The 25,740-nt window shown below is 37.0% G+C and overlaps 4 protein-coding genes and 1 long non-coding RNA gene across 5 annotated transcripts in view; 3 read left to right on the forward strand and 2 right to left on the reverse strand.

Annotated features, from left to right (window-relative positions):
- The window catches only part of LOC134813454 (uncharacterized), a 62,925-nt gene that overhangs the window by 35,297 nt on the left and 1,888 nt on the right, over positions 1–25,740 (reverse strand). Inside the window, exons 3-8 of the mRNA XM_063821248.1 lie at positions 23,357–23,473; positions 22,502–22,665; positions 22,245–22,350; positions 12,656–12,746; positions 11,837–11,951; positions 11,590–11,687 (exon numbers count right to left, since the gene is read on the reverse strand). Coding sequence (XP_063677318.1) covers positions 11,590–11,687; positions 11,837–11,951; positions 12,656–12,746; positions 22,245–22,350; positions 22,502–22,665; positions 23,357–23,473 — 691 coding nt within the window. The remainder of the gene's footprint in view (positions 1–11,589; positions 11,688–11,836; positions 11,952–12,655; positions 12,747–22,244; positions 22,351–22,501; positions 22,666–23,356; positions 23,474–25,740) is intronic.
- LOC134813465 (uncharacterized) lies at positions 187–3,003 on the reverse strand. The gene is made up of 2 exons (XR_010160021.1): positions 2,298–3,003; positions 187–1,884 (listed from the first exon to the last, which is right to left on the reverse strand). It is a non-coding gene; the product is annotated as an uncharacterized LOC134813465 (long non-coding RNA).
- The window catches only part of LOC134813459 (uncharacterized), a 58,157-nt gene continuing 39,437 nt past the window's right edge, over positions 7,021–25,740 (forward strand). The window contains exon 1 of the mRNA XM_063821256.1: positions 7,021–7,048. The gene's annotated coding sequence lies outside the window, so the exon portion shown is untranslated. The remainder of the gene's footprint in view (positions 7,049–25,740) is intronic.
- The window catches only part of LOC134813462 (BTB/POZ domain-containing protein KCTD5-like), an 80,349-nt gene continuing 61,634 nt past the window's right edge, over positions 7,026–25,740 (forward strand). The window contains exon 1 of the mRNA XM_063821261.1: positions 7,026–7,038. The gene's annotated coding sequence lies outside the window, so the exon portion shown is untranslated. The remainder of the gene's footprint in view (positions 7,039–25,740) is intronic.
- On the forward strand, positions 7,654–10,739 carry LOC134813460 (carbohydrate sulfotransferase 15-like). The gene is made up of 2 exons (XM_063821258.1): positions 7,654–8,571; positions 8,722–10,739. The coding sequence occupies exons 1-2, from the start codon at positions 8,548–8,550 to the stop codon at positions 10,225–10,227; spliced, it is 1,530 nt and encodes a 509-aa protein (XP_063677328.1). The 5' UTR covers positions 7,654–8,547; the 3' UTR covers positions 10,228–10,739.

The raw sequence follows: 25,740 nt of genomic DNA on the forward strand, positions 1-25,740 counted from the left end.
GCAAGTAGACTTTAGTAATGTTATAACTTGTTATAACCTACAATCAGTGCATTTTTACTTTTAGACGCTGATCCTGAGTCACCACATCACCAACCTTCATGATATAAGATAAACGGTTTTGATAGGCTAACGATTGCTACATAACGGTTTATAATCAATTTATGACAACAAGCAATACAAACATCATTATATGTTAAATTAACATTGTTAATAGTAATAGAATTATAACGCAAAGTATCAAAAAATATTAAGCAAAAAGATATTGAGAATCTTTTAAAAATACAGCGAGCTCAGAATTATGAGGGCCGTAAAATTGATTTAATAATTCTCTAGTCTCATCAAGCATTTCGCCAACTTCTTCTTTAGTATCTCCATTTTCATTTAATGTTTCAGATGTCTCTATTCGAAGCTGCCATTCTTCTGTATTTGGTTTGTAAATGCCTATATGATCGAATATTTTAGTCAGAGTGTTTATTGGATTTGAATGATATTCATTTATGGTTAAAACTAGAAAATTATCCCCAAATACTTCTAAAAAGTCTCTGATATAGCAAATATAAACACCAAGAGCAACCCGCAGTCTGAGACTATATCCTGAAGAGTAACAACAATTTCTGAGTGAATTACTCTCAAGACATCTATTAAATTTTGTAGTTTCTCTGCGAACATCCATGTGAAATGTCTGAGGACTTCGAACCTCGTTTCTCATTTTTGATCCTTTCCAGAAATAGATGTACTCTGAATATAGTCTATCAGTAGGATTTCTAAGTATGGCCAATATTTTAGCATATGGTGTAACAGCATGGATCAAGTCTGCATTAGAGTACGGAGGTTCGTCTAAGCCAGGATACCTAGTTTCCCACCCACCTAAATCCCACAGCAGAGAAGGAGTTCCATCAACTATTCTCCTATCTTTGTAACTCTTCACTCTCTCCGCCCCACTCCCGTTTAGAAACTCACTGAAGGGTGTTTTAGGAGGCGGAACCCTCGGGTTTAAGAGGAAGTTCTTAGGTCGGCAAATGCGTCCTCTTGTCCAGTAGTGGTACTCTTTCTCAGTACGTCTTGCATTTACTTTTATATCAAGTAGATGATGAGACTGTGAGGTCAGCTCAGGGTGCCACATCAACTTATCAAAGAGGTCCGTGGTGCCACATTTTGGCATTCCTGCTAGGTAAACAGAAGCTAAACATTGAAATATGTTCTGCATATCATACCAGCAAAAACTCTTATAATCAGGTAGATATTTTTTTGGTAAAAGGTCAAAAACATCCTTCGACTCTTTGAATAAAACATCCAAACGCTTTTGTAACGCTTGATAAGCTGTATTTGCTTGGGTGGGTTTAGTGGTTTGATGAGAAGTTCCGTTAACTTCTGTGAGTATCGCTGCATTATCTTCTTTCTTTAACTCCTGTTCTATTACGTTCAGATGGTCTGAAATTTCCTCAGACTCTTCATAAAGAACATTCAAGTCTTTTTGGGGGGCAGGATTTTGATCAACTGTTTTTAAAGTATTATCATCTTCCACCGTCAGATATGCTCGGCTAGAGGCGGTATCGTGTATTGTCGGTTGAGAAGTAACAGACAGAGAAGCTGCGGGGCTAGCCTCATGGTCTGAAATCTTCATGTTGTCCTGAGTAAAGTTTTCACATCAGTTTCCTCCAGATCACTACTTCTATCATTAGGGGTGTGTGACATTATCGCATTGACTGATGAAGTGAAGTCCCAGGGACTCCTTGAACTCTCTGTAGATAAAACCAGGTCATTTGAAGCGAGGGCTCTGTTTTGTGGTGGAAATGGGTCTCTGGAGAAGGTATTTTCATCAACTTCAATATTGTAAATTTGTACTATCACTATCACCACAGCAACCAGAACAACTAGTTTTATCTGAAAATAAAGCAATGGTAATACTTGTAGTAAGCGTAACACAAACGTATAAGTGTCTTAATCGGTTGATTAAATTTTAGGTATAAATTCGGGTTAAAAGACAATCAAACAATACCACATTTGGTACATACAAATCCGAAATTCTCCCTTCCACTATTGTAAAGAATTAAAAGTAAACCTACACGTAGCTAATGGAGGATATACAGATAGCATTCACCAAAATATATGGTATCGATCATTCGCATTTTCAACCGACTTTTCAACTAATTATTCAACTAACCGACGAAGAATACGAAACATCGAATCAAAAAGCAACATTACTCATTTTACTGAGTAATGTTCAGTTCAAATCTTAAGTTTAACAGTTTGAAAAAAGACTTTTCAGCATAAAAGTAACTGAAACACTAACTTACAGTACGTCTTGAGTGACGCCTCATCAGCCTACAGGTCACACCAAACTGTACGTCAGCCTAGCAGGTCACACCAAACTGTACGGAAACTGCTAAACTGCAGGTCACACCGAACTGTACGGAAACTGCTAAACTACAAAGAAATGCCCTATCGTACAAGATGAGATCATGTAATATTAGGGGTGTAACATAATCCAATCAGATCACAGATCGACTGTTTCTGTTTCATTCGATTAATTAATTAATTTATATTTATAGATCTTAACTTATAGTTGGACCATTGCAGAAATCACCTGTCTATGTAATACACTCTATATTGCTTGAAAGACCTTTCTCGATACACAGATTAACAAATTCGATACGTAATCAGTGAGATACGTAATCAGTGAGAAGCGACCATAACACCACTAGTAACACTGTAGAGTGTAGAGGGTTCTAGAAACAGTACCTTTTAAGTGATACTTTTACGGCTCCTTACAGACTCTTCTTAGAGCTCTCATCAAAAATATGAGCCTTTATAACACATCTCAAGATAACGATGTATCTAAGTAATAGATAGGAGTAAATAGAATTTACAAGACGTTGCTATGGCGGGAAAACAAAGCGTAATTTAAAAAACAGGATACGATTATTTCGACACCCGTAGAAGATGCAAACAAACTAGTTCCAACTACAAACGAAACAGATTTTACGTGGACAAAAAGGAAGAGCTAACCAGTATTGGGGGATCTACATTGTACTTCCTATTGAACGGATATGATACGTATCAAGTTATCAAGTTAATATTTTCAACGTGCGTGTTAATGATTTGTAGGATTTTTTACGTTAACAAATGAAACACAGTTTTGCTATGCAGGGGGACTACGAAATATCATTAACTACACTTATGACTTATGCAACTAAATAGTACCGAGTTCAGCAACTATAGTAATACAGACGATGCTATATGGGTTCAAATACCCCTTCAATAAGAATATTACCTTGCCTTGATGCTGTACTGATCATTTTATATATGTTATATTATTATTGAATCGTTAAGTAATGATTAAGGAGGTAGCAGAGTAAAGTGATGTGAAGCTAGGCTAGGAAGAGATTTCTTCATAGATTCACGGTTCAATACTCGATACGTGACAAAATGTATTGCGGTGTATACAACACTATTATATTATATTAGGACGCAGTGAAACTATCGGACTACGATGTATGGCCGGGACTTACCACCCCATGGCAACATTGTATTTATATGGATGCCTCAGTTCCAAATAGTAATCTAATATTCGCTGGCTTAACCCGGTAATTTAAACAGGGCTATAACTTGATAAATATTGTAAGGGACGGAGGGAACTGGGAAGTATAGAAGGATTAAAGGATTGAAGGAGGGACGGAGAGACAGATGGACGGATGACGGAGGGACGGACGGTGGGACTAGAAACCGACCAGTCTGGGGTTTTGGCTTCCGGGCCGGAAATAGCCCGATATCAGTTTATTTTCCGGTTTGCCGGGTCTTGCAGGACGGAACCGGGTGTTTGAAATTGGAGGGCTGCCGGAAATATCGAATCATTCCCTTTTGAACAGGTTCGTAATCAGCTTGACGAGACAAAGCTTTTAGTACAAATTTATAATATTTGAAGAATCATTATCCTTAATAATGTTTTTGTCCACCTTTTTGGAAAAGTTCCGCCATAGTTCCTACTGTCTGGCTTGTCCCCGGATACCGTATTTATTTAATCTCTAAGAAGAGGACATCTAAGAGCAATGACAACCAAAGCTAGTGAGAATCCCCAACTTAAAGTTTTGAGTAAAAAGTTCACGCTCCAAGTGCTAGTTGAGCACTAGTTCTGAAAAGATCGAACCCATAACAGAATAATGATACGTGACCTGAGGTAATGTACACACTACATTATATTCAGTTTTATATGAAGTGTTCTTGGAATTGAGGGACGGACAAGTGGACTGAATGACCGACAGAAGGAGCAAGATTAGTTTAATTAGCCGATTAAAAACACTTTTAAAAGTAAAAAATAGCGATCAAATAAAAAGATATTTGGAATCCTTTAGAATTGTTGCAAGCTCAGAATTGTAAGGCTCATAGAACCCATTCAATAACTCTTTAGTTTCATCAAGCATTTCACCAACGCCTTTTTTTACATCGCTATTCACGTTATAGATTTTAGAATTCTTAATGAAATTCCGCAACTCATCTACATTTGGTTTAGAAACACCAATACGATGAAAAATGTTATCTAAAGTCTCTACCGGATACGAATGGTATTCATTCATTGTTTCAACAATTAGATTATTCCCAAACACTTCTAAAAAATCTCTGATATAACAAACATAAACTCCAAGAGCAATCCTCAATCTGAGACTATGATTTGATGAATAACAACAGTGTCTCAGTGATTTACTCCCAAGACATTTATTGAATCTTTTAACTTCTAGTTTTACAGTAGTGTGGAATGTTTGCGGAGAACGCTCCTCACTCTTCATCCTCCCTCCCTTCCAGAAGTACAGATACTCTGAATACAGTCTTTCAGTAGGATTTCTAAGTATGGCCAATATTTTAGCATCTGGTGTAACAGCATGGATCAAGTCTGCATTAGAGTACGGAGGTTCGTCTAAGCCAGGATACCTAGTTTCCCACCCTCCCAAATCCCACAGCAGAGAAGGAGTTCCATCTGCTATCTTTACTTCTTTGTTATTCTTCACTTTCTCTGCCCCAGTACCGAGTAGAAACTCGCTGAATAGTGTTTTAGGAGGCGGAAACCTCGGGTTTGCAATAAAGCTAACTGGTCGCCCTACACGTCTTCTCGTCCAATAGAAAGTCTCCTTTTCAGGGCCACCATCAGTACGATGAGATTGTGTAGTCAGTTCTGGGTGCCACATTAACTTCTGGAAGAGGTCCGTGGTGCCACATTTTGGCATTCCCGCTAAATAAACAGAAGCTAGACATTGAAATACGTCCTGGCTATCATACCAACAAAAACTTTTATAATCAGGGAGATATTTATATGGTAAAAGATCAAAAATGTCCTTCGACTCCTCGAATAAAACATCCAAACGCTTTTGTAACGCTTGATATGCTGGTGAGTTATGAAGACGATCACTTTGGTCATTATACTCTGATAGCTTTATATTTTCCAGATAGGGTTCTGCAGTAGTGGCAAGTTCTGTTTCTGTTTCTGTTTCTTTAGTTCGGTGTTCATGTTCGGAGGTAGAAAGTCGTTTTTCTTGGGTGGATTTAGTGGTTTGATGAGAAGTTCCATTAACTTCTGTGAGTATCCCTGCATTATCTTCTTTCTTTAACTCCCGCTCTACTACGTTCAGAAGGTCTGGGTTTTCAGCTGTTTTCTCTTGCTTTATGTCTTTTAGTGCCTTTTCAGGTTTGTTCCGGCTCAACTGTTGAGTAGTTACAACATAATATGAGGTGGTTAGACTGAAATACCACAGATCAGGGTCAGTCGGATCTTCATCTTCGTTTGAATCCTCTGAAGCTGTGAGCGGGTCAGTGAGTGATTGTAGTTGTCGATGTCTCACGTGATGCCCAAATAAGGTGATGTAGTAACAAACCCCGAGTGTTGCTGCCACCAAAAGCAACATTTTTATCTGAAAGATTATTTTAGAGTGAAAATGAACAAATCGCGAACAAAGCTATAACGTAAATTAAAACAGTTTGGTATCAAGTCCATCGTGAAACATGATAGCTTTAGACAATGAATTAAAACGAAAAACAAAAAATGAACATTTCTATCATATGAAATTGCCAGTATGCTGTTCTAGTAATTCAATTTTGCCATGACTGAAATTATTATTTCAACGCTGGTCAACAACTTACAATGGACTGTAATTTCCTTCTCATCATAGTCTGGATAATGTCAAAGTTAAAACATCCTGATTCCTGCAATAATAAAACACTGGATGACACGGAGAAATCAGTTGAAAATATGAACTCTTAAAGTATTCAAAATGAGAGCAAATAATGAAAATAAGGCAAGAAACAGCGCAAAACGAAACCAGCGATCACTCATTATTGGTTGTAATTTATACAGTGGACAGGTGATGACTGATGTCTACATGTACACCACTCTACATTCTATAATGTACGTGAGACAGCAGTCATCACCTTGCCTTATTTTCATTATTTGCGGCAGTCTTACATTTACAAATAACATCACCATCAAACATCTCTAACTTGAAAGTAGCTAGCGATGATCATCAAGTAATCGATAATGGTCGAATGTAATGAAAAATATTAATGACATATTATGTAAAGAATATGATTTTAATACTTTCAACACTACTTATTGAAAATCTTTTCAAAATAGTACATACATCAATGTAATTGCATGAAAATAACACGGTCAAAAAGTGATTTCTATGTACTATAATGACGGGAAACCAGAACGTAGTTCGTGAAAAAATTATACCTACAAAATATGGTCCCTCACAAAACATTTCATACAATCAACACATATAAATGTAAGATATATAGTAATAGAGATGATTGTGCAATAATAAAATACAGCGTGCATAAAATATCATAATGTTAATAATTTGTTAACTTTTTAATGAAATAGATTATATCATACAATACTTTTAAAACCCAACCCACAACCCAACCCACCCCTAACCCCTTAAATAGTTTGGATCGGTTATTTTAAATTAGAGAATTGGCATTGGGAGAAATGAGATGCATCTAATCATTATCAGACAGGTAGAATTCAGCTATATAACAAATAATTTGAGGAAACGATGTGACAGAGTCGATATATTTTAATGTTGCCATGAGGTGGCAAGTCACCATATATCGCGGTCCGGTAGTTTCATTGCGTCTTGAAAAAAAAAAATATATGAAAGACTTATGGAACTGTCTAGACCTAAACACGGTACACTCTATTCTCCTTCCAGTTCTTACCTTCCAGACTCCAGTTCCTAGATCACGGTATTCTCCCCTTCAGTTCCTAGATACTGTATAGTGTAATAGTGTATTCCCTTTGATCAACAGCTCAACACCACAGTAATGTATATCTACAAACAGATTATTGAATATTTGTAAAGTCACGGTACAGGTATGAATATATAACTGCACACTTCCGTGTTTTGGTGACCCCTTCAATATACATAATATGTCCCACTAATGACTAAAGGAGTTTATCGGGATGTTGGGCACCAGGATAGAAGCCACACTTCACCCACACTTCACCCACACTTCACCCACTTACCCTAACACCAGTCACCTGCACACTTCTAACACACCCGCACTAGTAAGATGTGTTATTGGACACGTTGTGGAAATTTACGTGGCAGTATTAATTGTGTACCCTGTATTATGTAACGCTAGTGGACCCTGCTGTATTACAAACCGGATTAGATTTAACTGTTTCTGTTGATCACCAACATGGGACAACCGCCAATAGTGTGAAATCTAACTAATTTCTTTTTTATTTGATTGAATTTCGGATCTGATTTTTACCGCTGATCTTTCATGATCTACATTGTAATATTAAGAATTAATTCGCGAGTTAAGTAAATCTCAAAAACGTGCCAGATATTGTAAGGATTATCGTTTTTCGTATATGCCACCTGACGCACCTTATAATGGGAATGCCGCATGAATGAATTTTAGGAAGAAGAACAAGTCCCCGGGAGCGAGGTGTTTTTTTAAACGTGTTTTTACGTTCGTATTTTCTGAACAATTTGCCAATCATGCGCCCGTTGTTTCAAGTTTTCTATTCTGCGTGAATTTGGGTTGCCGTTTATTAATAGTTGATATTAACGTAAAGATTTTATTTGTACGCTTACTTGCAATATCTGAAAGCGACATCTGGAAATTCTTATCTGTCGGTTTAAATCTTCTATCAAGGGAACCTTAACCAATACCTTGTACAGACGTATTGGTATCTGTACACTGTACACTGTACACTGTACCTACACTGTACACTGAACACTGTACACTGTCTCTGAATCGTAATGTTATTAGTTAATTGGGTCCCTATATAAATAAAGCTCTTGTTTTCCTGTAACTCTACCTCATACTTCATAAATTGCATTTTTGTGTCTGTCTTTTCTTTTTTGTGACCGTCCACTGTAAACTGTTCACTGTACACTGTCCAGTGCACACATTATGTTCCTGCCCTATTTTTTACATTGACCCTTTTGTAAAAAGGTTATAGTGAAAGGTTACGAATAATATTATTATTATATCGAGTCCATAACCCAAGGTTCTAGGAACGCTTCAACTTTATCAAAACTGATGAAAAGGAAGGTCAAGTCCATTGTGAGTTAATTTTCAACCCTTAATGATTTCTTAGCTGCTTTTTTAAATTTAAGGGATGCTATAACAACACCATCGTCTAAAGTCTCCAAGAAATCTAACATCTATTTTGACATCTATTTGATATTTTCATTTCTGATTGATTTTTTTCAGGTTAAGATACTGGTTTTGGTAGCAGCAACATTTGCAGTTGTAGAATACGGACGAGGACAGCTCGAACTGCTCAATATCTCATTTACTGAAGATGTAAAGCCAACTGATGTAAAGCCAGCTGATAATCAACAGTGGTTTTTTACTACTTCTGATACATATATCACCAAACAATCTTTGGATCAGTCTGCTCCAAAATCAGAGGAGAAACAAAACAGAATTGACGAAGGGAAACCAGTTGAGCACACTAAACAGTCGGATAACTCACCTGATATAAACGAATATGAGGTACCATCTCAACACACCTCCGAACTCACTCAAACACTAAGGCAAGTCACTTCTGGACACAAGATAAGGAAGACTTTACATGCTACTACTGCAGAACCCTATCTGGAGAATAAAAAGTTATCAGAGTATAATGACCAAAGTGATGGTCTTCATAACTCACCAGCATATCAAGCGTTACAAAAGCGTTTGGATGTTTTATTCGAGGAGTCGAAGGACATTTTTGATCTTTTACCATATAAATATCTCCCTGATTATAAGAGTTTTTGTTGGTATGATAGCCAGGACGTATTTCAATGTCTAGCTTCTGTTTATTTAGCGGGAATGCCAAAATGTGGCACCACAGACCTCTTCCAGAAGTTAATGTGGCACCCAGAACTGACTACACAATCTCATCATACTGACGGTGGCTCTGAAAAGGAGACCGTCTATTGGACGAGAAAACGTGTAGGGCGACCAGGTAGTTTCATGGCAAACCCGAGGGTTCCGCCTCCTAAACAACCCTTCAGCGAGTTTCTACACGGCACTGGGGCGGAGAGAGTGAAGAGTTACAAAGATAGGAGAATAGTTGATGGAACTCCTTCTCTCCTGTGGGATTTGGGAGGGTGGGAAACTAGGTATCCTGGCTTAGACGAACCTCCGTACTCTAATGCAGACTTGATCCATGCTGTTACACCAGATGCTAAAATATTGGCCATACTTAGAAATCCTACTGATAGACTATATTCAGAGTACCTCTATTTCTGGAAAGGATCAAAAATGAGAAACGAGGTTCGAAGCCCTCAGACATTTCACATGGATGTTCGCAGAGAAACTAGAAAATTTAATAGATGTCTTGAGAGTAATTCACTCAGAAATTGTTGTTACTCTTCAGGATATAGTCTCAGACTGCGGGTTGCTCTTGGTGTTTATATTTGCTACATCAGAGACTTTTTAGAAGTGTTTGGGGATAATTTTCTAGTTGTTACAATGGAAGAATATCATTTGTATCCAACAGAAACACTTAATAACATTTTTTATCATATAGGAGTTTCAGAACCTAAATTAGAAGATTTGCATAGTTTTTTAGAGTCTTCTAAAACTTATAATGTGAATAGCAATGTTAAGGAAGAAGTTGGTGATATGCTCCCCGAAACCAAAGATTTGTTGGATACGTTTTACGCCCCTTATAACTTTGCTCTTGCCGAGCTTCTGGCTGATTCAAGGCTTCTCTTCCGTAATTAAAGCTAATTAACCTTCTCTTGGTTGGAAAGCAATCGATTTCTCGCTGATTGTGCATGATTTAGGTAAACAAAATATTTTGTATCTCTACTATCTCGTATTATTTAGCTTATGACAAGTAAAGAGATATTTGATATTTAGCTATTTGTTTTAACTTTTAGGGAAAAATTAAACTTGAGCGTTGCGGTTGTTTTTAACTATCCTTTTTTTAGAACTTTTATTTGATAATGGTTGGAATTATTGATATTTATTCCGAATCGCATACAAATCTTGTGACTTATTTTTACTAATGCAGATTTAACTTGACTTGTGATAATTTATTAGAACACACAACAAAGGTTGACACAGCTGTAAAATAGGACATTGATAAGTCTGTCTCGCGAGAATTGGCCGATATGTTATTAAAACGAATGACTGAATGGCAGCTCTTTCATCACATGGGTGGTCGTTGGTCATCCGTCAGGCAGACAGACAGAAAGAAACTTTCGAATTATAAGTAAAATTTTGATTTAAACTAAAATTAAAATGTGAGTAAATGTTAACCAACTTAACACAAAATACATTTTAGTTGTATTGAGTGCACCAATAGAATTAACAAGTATGGATTAAAATCCTCATCTTTCCTCATTAAAAAGGAGCTGTCTATCTAGCAATAACAATGATAACAGTCATACTAATATAGTATCAAACGAATCTTTGTTCCACAAGGATCAATTATAAAAATGTTTGCGGAGTTTTTTCGAATCGTTTTTATAAAAATATATGTACATACGAGCGTCGAGAATGAACTAAAATCGGCGCGAATAACGAAATGGTCTACTTGATGTATCAAGCTATCGTGTACTGTAGACCCTGTCTCACGTTGTGACCTCAACTATTTGCCACGTCTGGAAAATATCCTGCTTAAATTTAAAATAGAGAACGGAGACGCAAAAACGTAAACAGAAAATATTAATATAGACATCTTTGTTTTATTTGAATGCAGGAGAATTTCCATGTTATTGTCTACCACCATTTTGTGTCCTTCTTTTAAACGTTTATCGTGAGCTTAGGTAGCTTAGGTAACACAGAGGTTCTCTAGGAACTAATGTTATTAGTGAAGGAAGTCATTTTCTATCCCAAATGTTGCAGGTATAGCAATCAACCTTGACTAAATGGTCGCCTTTCATCCATGAAGTGCGCGCGTTCGTGTCTTTGACGTCATTCGTGGGGACACTGGTGGTCAACAGCCAACCGCAAGAAGATATTAACCAATTGGTCACAATAATTGGTATTAACGCCAACTAAACCTAGTAATTGGTCACTATAATTATATTTACAACCACTAAACCCAGTAATTTATACCCCTACAAGGATAGTTCATACCTTGAAAGCTAGGTCTATTGCCGCAGTAAAGTTAGCTCTTCCGTATATTTGCACTTTATCTAGGGACTGTTTCAAGTTATCTTTTATTTCTTTTGTTCCTACAAGAAAATGAATGTATTAGAAATATATTATACAACAAATAGTCGCAAAATCATGATGAAACCACATTTTAAATTGATTTTATAGTATTATATTTATACTTATAGGAGCTAATTATCCAGTAATTTTAGCAATTTTTATTACGTACCTTTTTCGAGGGTTGAATTAAAACAATCAGAAGGCATGAAGGGGTCCTTGTTAACCGCAATTATGTTAAGGAAGTCGTACGATGGTAAGTGGTTAAAGAGAACTTTAACCAGATTCTGAAACAAAATACTTTTACTTATAAAGTATCATAGAACGGCTACTATACTTTTCTTGGATTATTTTGATCGTTATAGTTATACGTTCGTCAATTCGAGAATTACAATTCATTCAAAGCAGGAGGATTAGGAATGATACTTACTTTAGGTTCACAAAGTCCTGTCCCAAAACCTCCTGCCCCAGAGTCTCCTGCCCAAGGACCTTATCTCTAATTCCTACCCTATTCCTAACCCAAACCCCGAAGCTAAGTGTAACCCCTACCATAACCCTATACAACTGGGACTCGAGGCTCTGAAATGCAATTATCGGTAAGAGCACGACATAACCGTGGTTACCGTGGTACATACAGGGTGGGCCAAAAGTCAGTGTGCAAACGTTGGGTCTTATACCTCCGCCGTGTTTTATATTTGAGAGCTGTTGCTTTGCAGATGGCATACTGTACTTACTGGTTCGAGGATTCCGTCGTCAAAATTTGAAAATTCGAATATTTTAGACCACGCCCATTCAATATTAAAACACCTATATTGTTTTCTCTGAACATGCTGAACGCCTACATTTTTCAGAGACGGTAGATTATTAAATGTTGCATATGATCTGAAAACATGAGGCAAAACGTACATTACTGGAGCTGGACGATGGTAACAATAGTAACGATGGTAACGATGGTAACGATGGTAACGATGGTAACGATGGTAACCCTTACTTTTGCTATGCTCTGCGCAATACCATCCATGCTTCCGGAAAAGTCGACCAAGAAAAGAACATCTTTCGGCGGTGATATTGCTTCTATGTACCTGTTGGGAGGATATTATTAATTGGTCATTGAACAAAAATTGAGAAAAACAGTGAAATTTGGGTCGCAGAAAAATGCCCCATTTTCAAAAATGAAATTTTACAGTTTTGACTGAATTTCTCATCCGTAACCAATCAATCAGTTAAAAATGGATGGCATATGAAATGATTCAGGTGCTGGAAGTTTGATTTATGCCAGAGGAAGCTCACTCCAGAAAGCTTAACAAAACGAAAATTCATATTTTCCAATTTCTATCCCATGAAAATCCCAAATGAAAATTTCTAAACACAAATTTGACAGATTTGATGATATTTTTGCCCAGGAACCAATTAGTCAGTTAATTGATGGTGGTATGAAACCAAATTGAGGTACTAGGAGTCAAAATTCCGAATAAAATTGTAAAATCATATTGTCCCAATTTGGGACAATATGATTTTACAATTTTATTCCTGATATTTTTGCCCAGGAACCAATTAGTCAGTTAATTGATGATGGTATGAAACCAAATTGAGGTACTGGGAGTCAAAATTCCGAATAAAATTGTAAAATCATATTGTCCCCATCTCTGTCCCATTTTCAGTTTTTGAAGATGAAATTTCCAGGACCCAAATTTTACAGTTTTTATTGCTTTTTTCACCCGCAACCCATAAGTAAGTCAACTATAGATGCCAAATGACACGATCGAGGTGCTGAAATTTTGATTTCGGTCGGAGGAAGCCCACAGCAGAAAGCCTAACAAAACGAAAAGTTGTATTTTCAAAATCCTGTCCCATTTTCAAATATGAAATTTTCTGAACACAAATTTGACAGATTGGATGATATTTTTGCCCAGGAACCAATTAGTCAGTTAATAGATGATGGTATGAAACCAAATTGAGGTACTAGGAGTCAAAATTCCGAATAAAATTGTAAAATCATATTGTCCCAATCTCTGTCCCATTTTCAGTTTTTGAAGATGAAATTTCCAGGACCCAAATTTTACAGTTTTTACTGCTTTTTTCACCCGCAACCCATTAGTAAGTCAACTATAGATGCCAAATGACACGATCGAGGTGCTGAAATTTTGATTTCGGTCGGAGGAAGCCCACAGCAGAAAGCCTAACAAAACGAAAAGTTGTATTTTCAAAATCCTGTCCCATTTTCAAATATGAAATTTTCTGAACACAAATTTGACAGATTGGATGATATTTTTGCCCAGGAACCAATTAGTCAGTTAATTGATGATGGTATGAAACCAAATTGAGGTACTGGGAGTCAAAATTCCGAATAAAATTGTAAAATCATATTGTCCCAATCTCTGTCCCATTTTCAGTTTTTGAAGATGAAATTTCCAGGACCCAAATTTTACAGTTTTTACTGCTTTTTTCACCCGCAACCCATTAGTAAGTCAACTATAGATGCCAAATGACTCTATTGAGGTGCTGAAATTTTGATTTCGGTCGGAGGAAGCCCACAGCAGAAAGCCTAACAAAACGAAAAGTTGTATTTTCAAAATCCTGTCCCATTTTCAAATATGAAATTTTCTGAACACAAATTTGACAGATTGGATGATATTTTTGCCCAGGAACCAATTAGTCAGTTAATTGATGATGGTATGAAACCAAATTGAGGTACTGGGAGTCAAAATTCCGAATAAAATTGTAAAATCATATTGTCCCAATCTCTGTCCCATTTTCAGTTTTTGAAGATGAAATTTCCAGGACCCAAATTTTACAGTTTTTACTGCTTTTTTCACATGCAACCCATTAGTAAGTCAACTTTAGATGCCAAATGACACGATCGAGGTGCTGAAATTTTGATTTCGGTCGGAGAAAGCCCACAGCAGAAAGCCTAACAAAACGAAAAGTTGTATTTTCAAAATCCTGTCCCATTTTCAAATATGAAATTTTCTGAACACAAATTTGACAGATTGGATGATATTTTTGCCCAGGAACCAATTAGTCAGTTAATTGATGATGGTATGAAACCAAATTGAGGTACTGGGAGTCAAAATTCCGAATACAATTGTAAAATCATATTGTCCCAATCTCTGTCCCATTTTCAGTTTTTGAAGATGAAATTTCCAGGACCCAAATTTTACAGTTTTGACTGCTTTTTTCACCCGCAACCCATTAGTAAGTCAACTATAGATGCCAAATGACACGATCGAAGTGCTGAAATTTTGATTTCGGTCGGAGGAAGCCCACAGCAGAAAGCCTAACAAAACGAAAAGTTGTATTTTCAAAATCCTGTCCCATTTTCAAATATGAAATTTTCTGAACACAAATTTGAAATGAAATGAAAATGAAATGAAATAATGTGCTTGTATACCGCCCATATGGTTAGCAACTGACACAAGTGCCAGGTACTAACCATGTCAGAGCGGTTCTAAAGGGTGAGGTGAAAATATCCAGCAACAAACAACTAAATCATCTCAAAAACAAATCTATTTAGGAAAATTAAAACTTTAAATATATCATATAGTAATCATAGGAAGATTTATTGATATATACCACACTACGATTAACAATAAACCACCAGAAAACTCTTCAAAAATAACATAATATACTTATAGGAATCAAAAGAAGAATTATTAATATGTTAATACACATGGCACTAAGAAATAAAGATACACCCTACAACAAATCATAAGAACAAAGAAAAAACAGCACTAATCACATACGGTCATATAAATAATGTTTAAGGGTACCTTTGAAACTGTCTACGTTGCGTAGTGATCGTATCTCCCAGGGAAGTGAGTTCCAAGCAGTTGGTGCGTAGTTGGTGAATCGACGTTGATCAATCTTACTATTTGTAGTTTTAGGAGTCTTTAGTCTGTAACAATCTCCTTCTACTTTTGATCTTGTACTAGCTATTGTCAATGGGTTTTCAATCACTACAAGATTCTGTATGTAGGCCGGTGCAATCCCATGCACAGCTTTATAAGTTAACAGGCAGACTTTAAAGAAAATCCTTTGGTCAAGAGGAAGGATATGTGCTCTCTTGTAGTAGGGAAGTAGGTCCTCTGATCGGTCTTTGATGTTGTAGATGAACCGTATGGCACCATTGAGGGTTGATCTTAGCTTGTTTAGTCGTGTCTTTGGTAGGTTCATGTAAAGAGAATTACAGTAGTCGAGCTTTGATATTACAAGCTGTGTTACCATCATGAGTTTCACTCCTTCATCCAGATAGCGCCCAATCGTCCTTAGATTCATCATTGTCCAGCTGCATTTCTGTTTGACACTATTAATTTGTCTTTCCATGGTAAGAGACTTATCAAACTTTACCCCAAGACTCTTCCAGCTGTCACCTTTACATTCAGTTGGAGTGATAGTTGTGTTTCCGAACTGAATCGTCACCTCCATTTTGCAGTCTTTAAGAACTTTTGATTTGCCTAGGACAAGTAGTTCTGTCTTCGACTCATTGAGTTTCATAAAGTTTCCAACCATCCAATGCTTGATTTCCGAGAGACATCTATTTATCCGATCTTTGACATCTGCAAGTTCGCTTGGGAAGCTTGGATGAAAAGATATGTATAACTGAGAGTCATCCGCATATAGCTGGATGTCTAGTCCAAATTTGGCAGCAATATTCTGAAGGTCTTTAATGTAGAGTATAAACAAGATGGGCCCTAGTAGGGATCCCTGAGGGACTCCAAAGAGGAGTTCAAGAAGAGACGAGATAGTATCGCCAATCTTTACACAGAAATATCTGCTCTCAAGGTATGATCTCATCCATTGAAGGGCTTTCCCAGTTACACCATAATGCTTGAAAAGTTTCTCAAGGAGGATTTCGTGATCAATAGTGTCGAAAGCTGCACTGAGATCCAGGAGTACCACAGCCACGATGTTACCTGCTTGAATCTCCTTGTTTATGTCGTCAGTCATCCTGACAAGAAGGGTCTCACAGCTGTGCTGTGGGCGGTATCCAGACTGGACAGGGCAGTGAAGGTTGTTTGTGTCCAGATGGTCATTCAACTGGTTCAGTACAATTCTTTCCAGGAGCTTGGATATAGCAGAAAGGTTCGATACTGGTCTATAGTTACTTAAACTGTCAACATCAGCGTTCTCTTTCTTAAGGGTTGGCTTAATAACCGCTTTCTTCATTTGAGAAGGAAATGATCCTGTCTTAGTAGACGTGTTTAGGATGTGCAGGAGTACAGGTGTTAGCTCATCCACACAGCTCTTCAGTAGGAATGAAGGAATGGGATCCAGACAGCAGAACTTGTTACTCATCATTTTAACCAATTTTCTGAGGTCTTCAGCACTGATAGGGGAAAACGTGTCAAGAGTTGAAACATAATCAGGTTCACCTGAAGGAGCAAGTGTTTCCTCCGGGACATTTTTGGATGCATCCAATTCAATGTCTTTCCGTATTTTGTTAACTTTCTCAGCAAAGAAGTCTTTGAAATCCTCTGACAGTTTTCCAGGGTCTTGATGTTTGGGGAGATCCTGTGTCTCGTTACCAAGAAGTCTGTTAAGCTTCTTGTAAAGGGCCTTTGAGTCTCCTGCTGATGCTCGAAGCGACTCTTTGTTATAAGAACATCTCTTCACAAACTCTAAACTAACAAATCTATCTCTGAGATCTATGTAGTCTTTCCTGGTACCCTTTCCTTTGCGCCATGCACGTTCGGCTGCTCTCCTCTTTTGACGTAGCAAACTAAGGTCTAAGTCAAGCCACGGCATGGGTTTCTTCCGAAATTTCTTCTTTATAACAGGACAGTGCTTATCCATGAGTTGAGTAAGGACAGAGTTATACAGTGAAGTCGCTTCTTCAGCAGTTAAAATTGGATCAATAGTTGACAGGTTGGAATTCCTTAGATCATCCTTAAAAATTTCAATGTCTATGGATTTGAAATTTCTGTAGCTCAGAAATTTGCCATTATCATTTTTACTAAGTCGAGTGTCAACATCGAAGAGTACTAGAAAATGGTCTGAGGAAGTTCTTGACTGAACAATGTTAAAATTGCTGATCTTGTTCTCAAGAGACTGGGTAGAGATCACTAGGTCCAGGGTACCGCCCTGATTATGAGTTGGGACTATTGGAACATGTTGTCGGAGGTTGTACTGAGCTAGCAAGTCCAGAAACTTCTTTGGATAGTGTTCATCGGGTCTTTCAACATGAAAATTGAAATCCCCAGTCAAGAGAGGGTTTCCTGGCTTTGCACACAGTATTTTAAGGTATTCTTCAAACTCCTTTAGGAAGTCACATTCTGTGTACCTTGCTTTCTTTGTGTAGGGGGGTCGGTAGATGTTTACTAGTCTCAGCAACTCTGATTCAGCACTCAGAAGTGATTCCATCACTTGAAATGACTTAAACTTGGTCACTTTGGTATTAGGCTTCAGTTCAATCGAACTTCTGTAAACCATTGCTATACCACCTCCACTGCGGTGTTTTCTAGGATCAGAAAGAATGCTCCAGCCACTATCTTTTATCTCAGTGAGTTTTGCTTTGTCGCCATCTCGAAGAAATGTTTCTTGCATAAAACAAATGTCACAGTCTGTTTCCCACAAATGTTCTAAAACACCAACAGTCTTGTTTAAAAGAGATCGGACATTGAAAGTTCCACATCTCAACTTCTTCCTAGTCTCATCTTTTGGTCCTTGACCCTCTGGCGATAGGCGTTTTTTATCTGCTCCGTGCATCCTGCAGTTCTAGACATGACTCGTTCTTTTTCTCTTATAAAGAATGGACAAAGATTATCAGCAGCTTTATGCGTCTTTGCAGCATTTTTCTCTGTGGCACTTTTACTATTAAAGCAGTTAGAACACTTTATCCGATCAGTCCTATTTTTTATCCTGTTTTCACAGTCTTTAGAAGTATGTGCTCCAGCACAGTAGAAACATGTAGGAGAGGCATCTTTTAGCTTGCAGTACTGTGACTTTGCCATATGGCCAAATTGCTGGCAGTGGTAACATTGTACTACATGGAGTCGGTCATATACACGATGTCTTTGTAGGCCTAGGTATATATAGTCACCACATTTTCTGATGACTTCTCTAGCCTCTATGGGCAGTTGAATGACAGCAAATTTTTCTTTGATATCATAGTAGACTACTTTGACATTAGCATCCTTCATACCTGTGTTCTTTTCCAATAGTTCATCAAGGATCTTTTCTTTGCTGTCAAAATCAAGGTGAATGTCAGATATTGTTAGTTTGGGATCTAACTTCTTTGGTTCTACTGACTTTGAATTGACTTTAACTGACTTACACTTTTTTGTCAGCGCTCTTTCCGCTTCTTTGATGTCCTCTTCAGTAGTAAAACTCAGCACTGTTGTACCATTACTTACCCGTTCATCTTTAACTCGGACACCTTTAAGAGAGTTCTTCACGTCCTTACGATAAACTTCGGTCCATTCATGGTTAGTGATAGTAGTCTCTGTATCATCCTCGTTCACTGGTGACTTGGCTATAGTAATCGTGTGCCTTGCTGGCAGGGGCTTCTCTATTGGGAGGTTAGCTTGCAGGGATTCCGCAGGGGAAATGGCAGCCACTGAAATAGCTTCTTTCAGAAGATTAGGTAGGACTTCACTCAATTGTCTCTTAATTATGTTTTCTAGAGTTTGGCTGTCCTGTTCCGGAAGGGGGACAAGTGAGGTCTTTGCTAGATCAATAGCTCTGGTTGCAATGATGTATAGTTCTTTACAAACCTTGAAAATATGTTCTTTGTTGTTGCTGGTGGGTATATCTGTTAAAATCTTTGCTTCGTGGATTGTTTTCTTACCTTGAAAGGACTTTTCGTTGATTAGGTCGAGCTCTTCTTCCAGTTTCTTCAAGTCATCCATATCTGCTAGGTCCTATACCCAAGATAAGCTGTAAGTTTTTAGAAAAACTTAAACAGCTACAGTAACGTAGATCTGGGTGTGTATGATAACAACTTAACAATAGAAACCTCAAATTATTTGTTATATAGTAGTGTTGAAAGTATTAAAAACTTAATGAATTATTTATAGATAATGTATTAGATTTTATTAATTACTTTGACAGATCGGATTATATTTTTGCCCAGGAACCAATTAGTCAGTTAATTGATGATGGTATGAAACCAAATTGAGGTACTGGGAGTCAAAATTCCGAATAAAATTGTAAAATCATATTGTCCCAATCTCTGTCCCATTTTCAGTTTTTGAAGATGAAATTTCCAGGACCCAAATTTTACAGTTTTTACTGCTTTTTTCACCCGCAACCCATTAGTCAGTCAACTATAGATGCCAAATGACTCAATTGAGGTGCTGAAATTTTGATTTCGGTCATAGGAAGCCCACAGCAGAAAGCCTAACAAAACGAAAAGTTGTATTTTCAAAATCCTGTCCTATTTTCAAATATGAAATTTTCTGAACACAAATTTGACAGATTGGATGATATTTTTGCCCAGGAACCAATTAGTCAGTTAATTGATGATGGTATGAAACCAAATTGAGGTACTGGGAGTCAAAATTCTGAATAAAATTGTAAAATCATATTGTCCCAATCTCTGTCCCATTTTCAGTTTTTGAAGATGAAATTTCCAGGACCCAAATTTTACAGTTTTGACTGCTTTTTTCACCCGCAACCCATTAGTAAGTCAACTATAGATGCCAAATGACACGATCGAGGTGCTGAAATTTTGATTTCGGTCGGAGGAAGCCCACAGCAGAAAGCCTAACAAAACGAAAAGTTGTATTTTCCAAATCCTGTCCCATTTTCAAATATGAAATTTTCTGAACACAAATTTGACAGATTGGATGATATTTTTGCCCAGGAACCAATTAGTCAGTTAATTGATGATGGTATGAAACCAAATTGAGGTACTGGGAGTCAAAATTCTGAATAAAATTGTAAAATCATATTGTCCCAATCTCTGTCCCATTTTCAGTTTTTGAAGATGAAATTTCCAGGACCCAAATTTTACAGTTTTTACTGCTTTTTTCACCCGCAACCCATTAGTAAGTCAACTATAGATGCCAAATGACACGATCGAGGTGCTGAAATTTTGATTTCGGTCGGAGGAAGCCCACAGCAGAAAGCCTAACAAAACGAAAAGTTGTATTTTCAAAATCCTGTCCCATTTTCAAATATGAAATTTTCTGAACACAAATTTGACAGATTAGATGATATTTTTGCCCAGGAACCAATTAGTCAGTTAATTGATGATGGTATGAAACCAAATTGAGGTACTGGGAGTCAAAATTCCGAATAAAATTGTAAAATCATATTGTCCCAATCTCTGTCCCATTTTCAGTTTTTGAAGATGAAATTTCCAGGACCCAAATTTTACAGTTTTTACTGCTTTTTTCACCCGCAACCCATAAGTAAGTCAACTATAGATGCCAAATGACACGATCGAGGTGCTGAAATTTTGATTTCGGTCGGAGGAAGCCCACAGCAGAAAGCCTAACAAAACGAAAAGTTGTATTTTCAAAATCCTGTCCCATTTTCAAATATAAAATTTTCTGAACACAAATTTGACAGATTGGATGATATTTTTGCCCAGGAACCAATTAGTCAGTTAATTGATGATGGTATGAAACCAAATTGAGGTACTGGGAGTCAAAATTCCGAATAAAATTGTAAAATCATATTGTCCCAATCTCTGTCCCATTTTCAGTTTTTGAAGATGAAATTTCCAGGACCCAAATTTTACAGTTTTTACTGCTTTTTTCACCCTGCAACCCATTAGTAAGTCAACTTTAGATGCCAAATGACACGATCGAGGTGCTGAAATTTTGATTTCGGTCGGAGAAGCCCACAGCAGAAAGCCTAACAAAACGAAAAGTTGTATTTTCAAAATCCTGTCCCATTTTCAAATATGAAATTTTCTGAACACAAATTTGACAGATTGGATGATATTTTTGCCCAGGAACCAATTAGTCAGTTAATTGATGATGGTATGAAACCAAATTGAGGTACTGGGAGTCAAAATTCCGAATAAAATTGTAAAATCATATTGTCCCAATCTCTGTCCCATTTTCAGTTTTTGAAGATGAAATTTCCAGGACCCAAATTTTACAGTTTTTACTGCTTTTTTCACCCGCAACCCATTAGTAAGTCAACTATAGATGCCAAATGACACGATTGAGGTGCTGAAATTTTGATTTCGGTCGGAGGAAGCCCACAGCAGAAAGCCTAACAATACGAAAGTTCGTATTTTTCAATTTCTGTCCTATTTCAAGTTGTAATTTGTATTTTCAAATCCTGTCCCATTTTTCAAATATGAATTTTTCTGAATTCATGTTTTAATTTCTGTCCTATTTGCAAATATGAAAATTTCTGAACACAAATTTGACGCATTGGATGGACTTTTTGCCCAGGAACCAATTAGTCAATTACGGGTGGAAAAAAACCCTAGTTACTTATCCCCACAAACATCCGGAACTAGAGATAATTTCCCAGCTAATTAGGGTTACTGAAACTGCCCTTTTCAAGTCTTATTTTGGCCGGTTCTGGCCGTGTATTCACATACCAGTGTCCCCCCCCCCCCCCCCCCCCCCCCCCCCATTTACATACCAGTGTCCCCCCCCCTCCCCCCATTTACATACCAGTGTCGCTCCCTTGGATCGTAGTAATCCCTAGTTCCTCTGTAAGTGTATCTGAACTCAGGTAGATGATGAGCAGGGTACATCCTTGTTACACCATTCGGGGTACCTGAAGGGAGATATGTTATATAACAGACTAAAAGGGAACTGTGAAACTTAGAAATTTAAGGACGAATAATGAATGTTTACTGACCATGGTAACAATGTACAAAACTGAAAGTTTTTCTCACTCACCAAAACTGAAAGTTTGTCTCACTCACCAAAGTACTGGAACAGAAACTCATCAGACAAGTTAAAGTGTTTCTTGTAGAGGTTCTGAAGTCTTGCAGTCATCTTAATGTCATGTTTCACACTGGAGTCTCCCTTGTACACATCAACTGCAACTCTTACCACACTCGTTGACGGGTTTATCTTTACCCCAAACCTGCAATCAGTCATGTTTTTGACATCGAGGTTTACACTTGTAATGTCACTTCCGTAGCTACATACTTATTAATACTGCACGAAAGAGGGGGTTGCAGTTGCAAAATTTGTCTTGGTGGATCAAAAGATTTATTAAATACCCGCATGATATTTGAGTCTTATTCCAATATTGGTAAACGGAATTATGTCCTCTAAAAGTTCATTTAGTGTGTAACCAATAACCAATAACCATGACTCTCAATTAAGTTACATTTTATGTCATAATAAGATAATAGTAATTACACCATAACTCTGCGGACATCAATTAAGATTTTGTTGACATCTTAAAGTAGAACAAAAAGTTTGTTAGAATAGCTTAATTTTTGAGTTGTAAGAGGAAAGTATTTCCCTGACAGATTCATTTCAAAACAGTAACTGCACCATAACAGTTTTCAATATTCACAATGGCCTGGAATACCATGGTAACTGTAACTATGGTTACCAAGTAAACCTCAATACCCTGCACTGACCTAGAATACCATGGTAACTGTAACTATGGTTACCAAGTAAACCTCAATACCCCGCACTGACCTGGAATACCATGGTAACTGTAACTATGGTTACCAAGTAAACCTAAATACCTCGCACTTACCTGGAATACCATGGTAACTGTAACTATGGTTACCAAGTAAACCTCAATACCTCGCACTAACCTCGGATCATCCCTCTCAGATAAAGGTAAGTCCTCCTTCTTTCCAGTAAAGTTAAGGTTGGGTTGTTCACGTGCATTCCCGCGGATAACGTGGTGGATCAGATCACCGTCATAGAACCTGGGTTAATGTAGTTGTCATGGTAACCAATGTAGTTGTCTTAGAACCTGGGTTAAGGTTATGTCAACAAAACAATTATTGGCAGAAACTACAGTGAAGTTTTGACATTTAATTATTTGTTTTAGGGAAAGATTCGACTTGGGCTTTGTTTTAACTAATCATTTTTTAGAACTTTTATTTGTCTGTTTATGAAATATTATTTGATAAACAATTATTTATTAAAACAATTATTTATTTACGGCACGATCAACAATATCAATTTACCAGTCGTGATAATATGTCAAAAGTTCTTCAATGACCAATAATTGGGGAGTTCAATGTGGATGGCAAAGACACGATTAAGGTATAGTCCGAGACGAAAGGGAAACTCGTTAGCTTTTTGTGTTAAAAGCGATTTCTCGACGGTTATCACCTCTCTAGATGATGAGTCAAAGGGTCAGCTGCTAACAGCAAATTGTTCGCAATTGCCGACTCATGCACAACATATACTCAAAAACGCTCAGTTTAGGAGTGATTAGTAAATAAGTTTAACTACTGCATGATTTGTGAAAACTCCAACAATTTTTCATTGACACCAATTTAGCCAAAATGTGATGACCAAAATTCAACTTTTAATTTATTCATTCCATGAAGCTATGAGATGTACTAAGAATACCGGACCTAATTCAGCACAGGATCCGGGCCAGATTGTCGCTTGACCACTGACCAGTACCCCACTCTATAATTACAAGCAGGAACCAGTGGTGTCAAGACTCGAGAGACTAAAATAATTATTACCTATTTAATTCGCGTTTTTGATACCTATCTCTAACCAATCACAAGAAAACCCGATGTACCACATGGCTGAGGACAAGCTCCCACAAACTTAATATCGAGACGGGGCGATATGGCTGGAAAATTCAAGCATCTTCTACAGAGCTTGCCACTTCTGCTGCAGCTCAGACAGAATCACCATAGACCTCCTGAACGAGCTCCCTTTTAGTGACATTATTAAAGAAGACGTCCATTTGCTTAAAGAATGTCCTGTCTACAAGAAGATCAGACAAAGAAACAGCACAGACCTTCACAACATGCTCACAAATATTCAATTCAGTAATTTATTTAATGAGGATTACATTTTTGAGACCAGAAATTTTGTTTATAATCTATTTCGTGAAAGATTTCCTAAAAGTAAGCTATAACTTAGTATCCATATTCCGTGCACACTTTGAAACCATTTATTTATTTATCTACGATATTATGTTTTTTTGGTTGGTTGTATAACTTTCATTTAACTGATTGGGATCTGACACATGTAATTTTGTAATGATCTTTCTAATTTCTAATTTCTAATTTCTAATTTCTAATTTCTAATTTCTAATTTCTAATTTCTAATTTCTAATTTCTACCACTTGGGGATCCAAATTTTATATATATATATATATATATATATATACAATGAAAACAACGATTCTACAAACTCAAAGTTTCATGCAAATGCAATCATCAGTGTCAGAATAACTTACTAAATTACTAAATCCATATTTTCCTTACAAGCTCCTTCATAAAATTAACTTAACTAAACTAAATCAAAAACAAAATCAAATGAAACGAAACGAAAATGAAATACAAGAACAAAAACTAAAATTAAAATTAAATATTCCTAAAAGCATTTCTTCAGCATAAACTTGTTGGTGTGCCTACATTTACTTATGAGTTCCCTCCTCCTATTTAATAAATTGCCATCTTTATTTAAAACAATATAAAGTTTTTCAGTAAGGCAGAGATGACAATCTTTCGTACCCCCCTTGTACGGATGAGCATGTTCATATATATATATATATATATATATATATATATATATATATATATATATATATATGTACATGTATCGTCTCGCTTTATAAATAGTGAGATAATTGACTTCGCTGCCTCGACCAATATTGGTCTGTAATCCCTGGATTGAGATCTGTTGACCGCAGTTTAATCTAACTCATTTACAATAATAGTAATACCGCAAAAAGAATATGGGGTCATTCTGAAGTGGGAACCAAACCACTGCGGTATTATAGGAAATTAGCTAAATTTAAATACTGGATCCGGGCCAGATTGTTACTTGACCGCTGACCGGTACCCCACTTTATAATTATGATTGACTTCGCTGCCTCGACCAATATTGGTCTGTAATCCCTGGATTGAGATCTGTTGGCCGCAGTTAAATTGAGCAAATTACCTATAATACCGCAGTGGTTTGGTAATTGGTTCCCACTTCAGAATGACCCTATACT

The sequence above is a fragment of the Bolinopsis microptera genome, chromosome 3 (genome assembly GCF_026151205.1).
Source record: "Bolinopsis microptera isolate Bmic1 chromosome 3, MBARI_Bmic_1.0, whole genome shotgun sequence".
NCBI classification, from domain to species: Eukaryota; Metazoa; Ctenophora; class Tentaculata; order Lobata; family Bolinopsidae; genus Bolinopsis; species Bolinopsis microptera.

Bases quoted from the DNA above. Each gene is read 5' to 3' on its own strand.
- LOC134813460 (XM_063821258.1), top strand. From the start codon at position 8,548: ATGAAAAGGAAGGTCAAGTCCATT. The intron at 8,572-8,721 runs GTGAGTTAATTT...GATTTTTTTCAG, and splicing joins AAAGGAAGGTCAAGTCCATT to GTTAAGATACTGGTTTTGGT.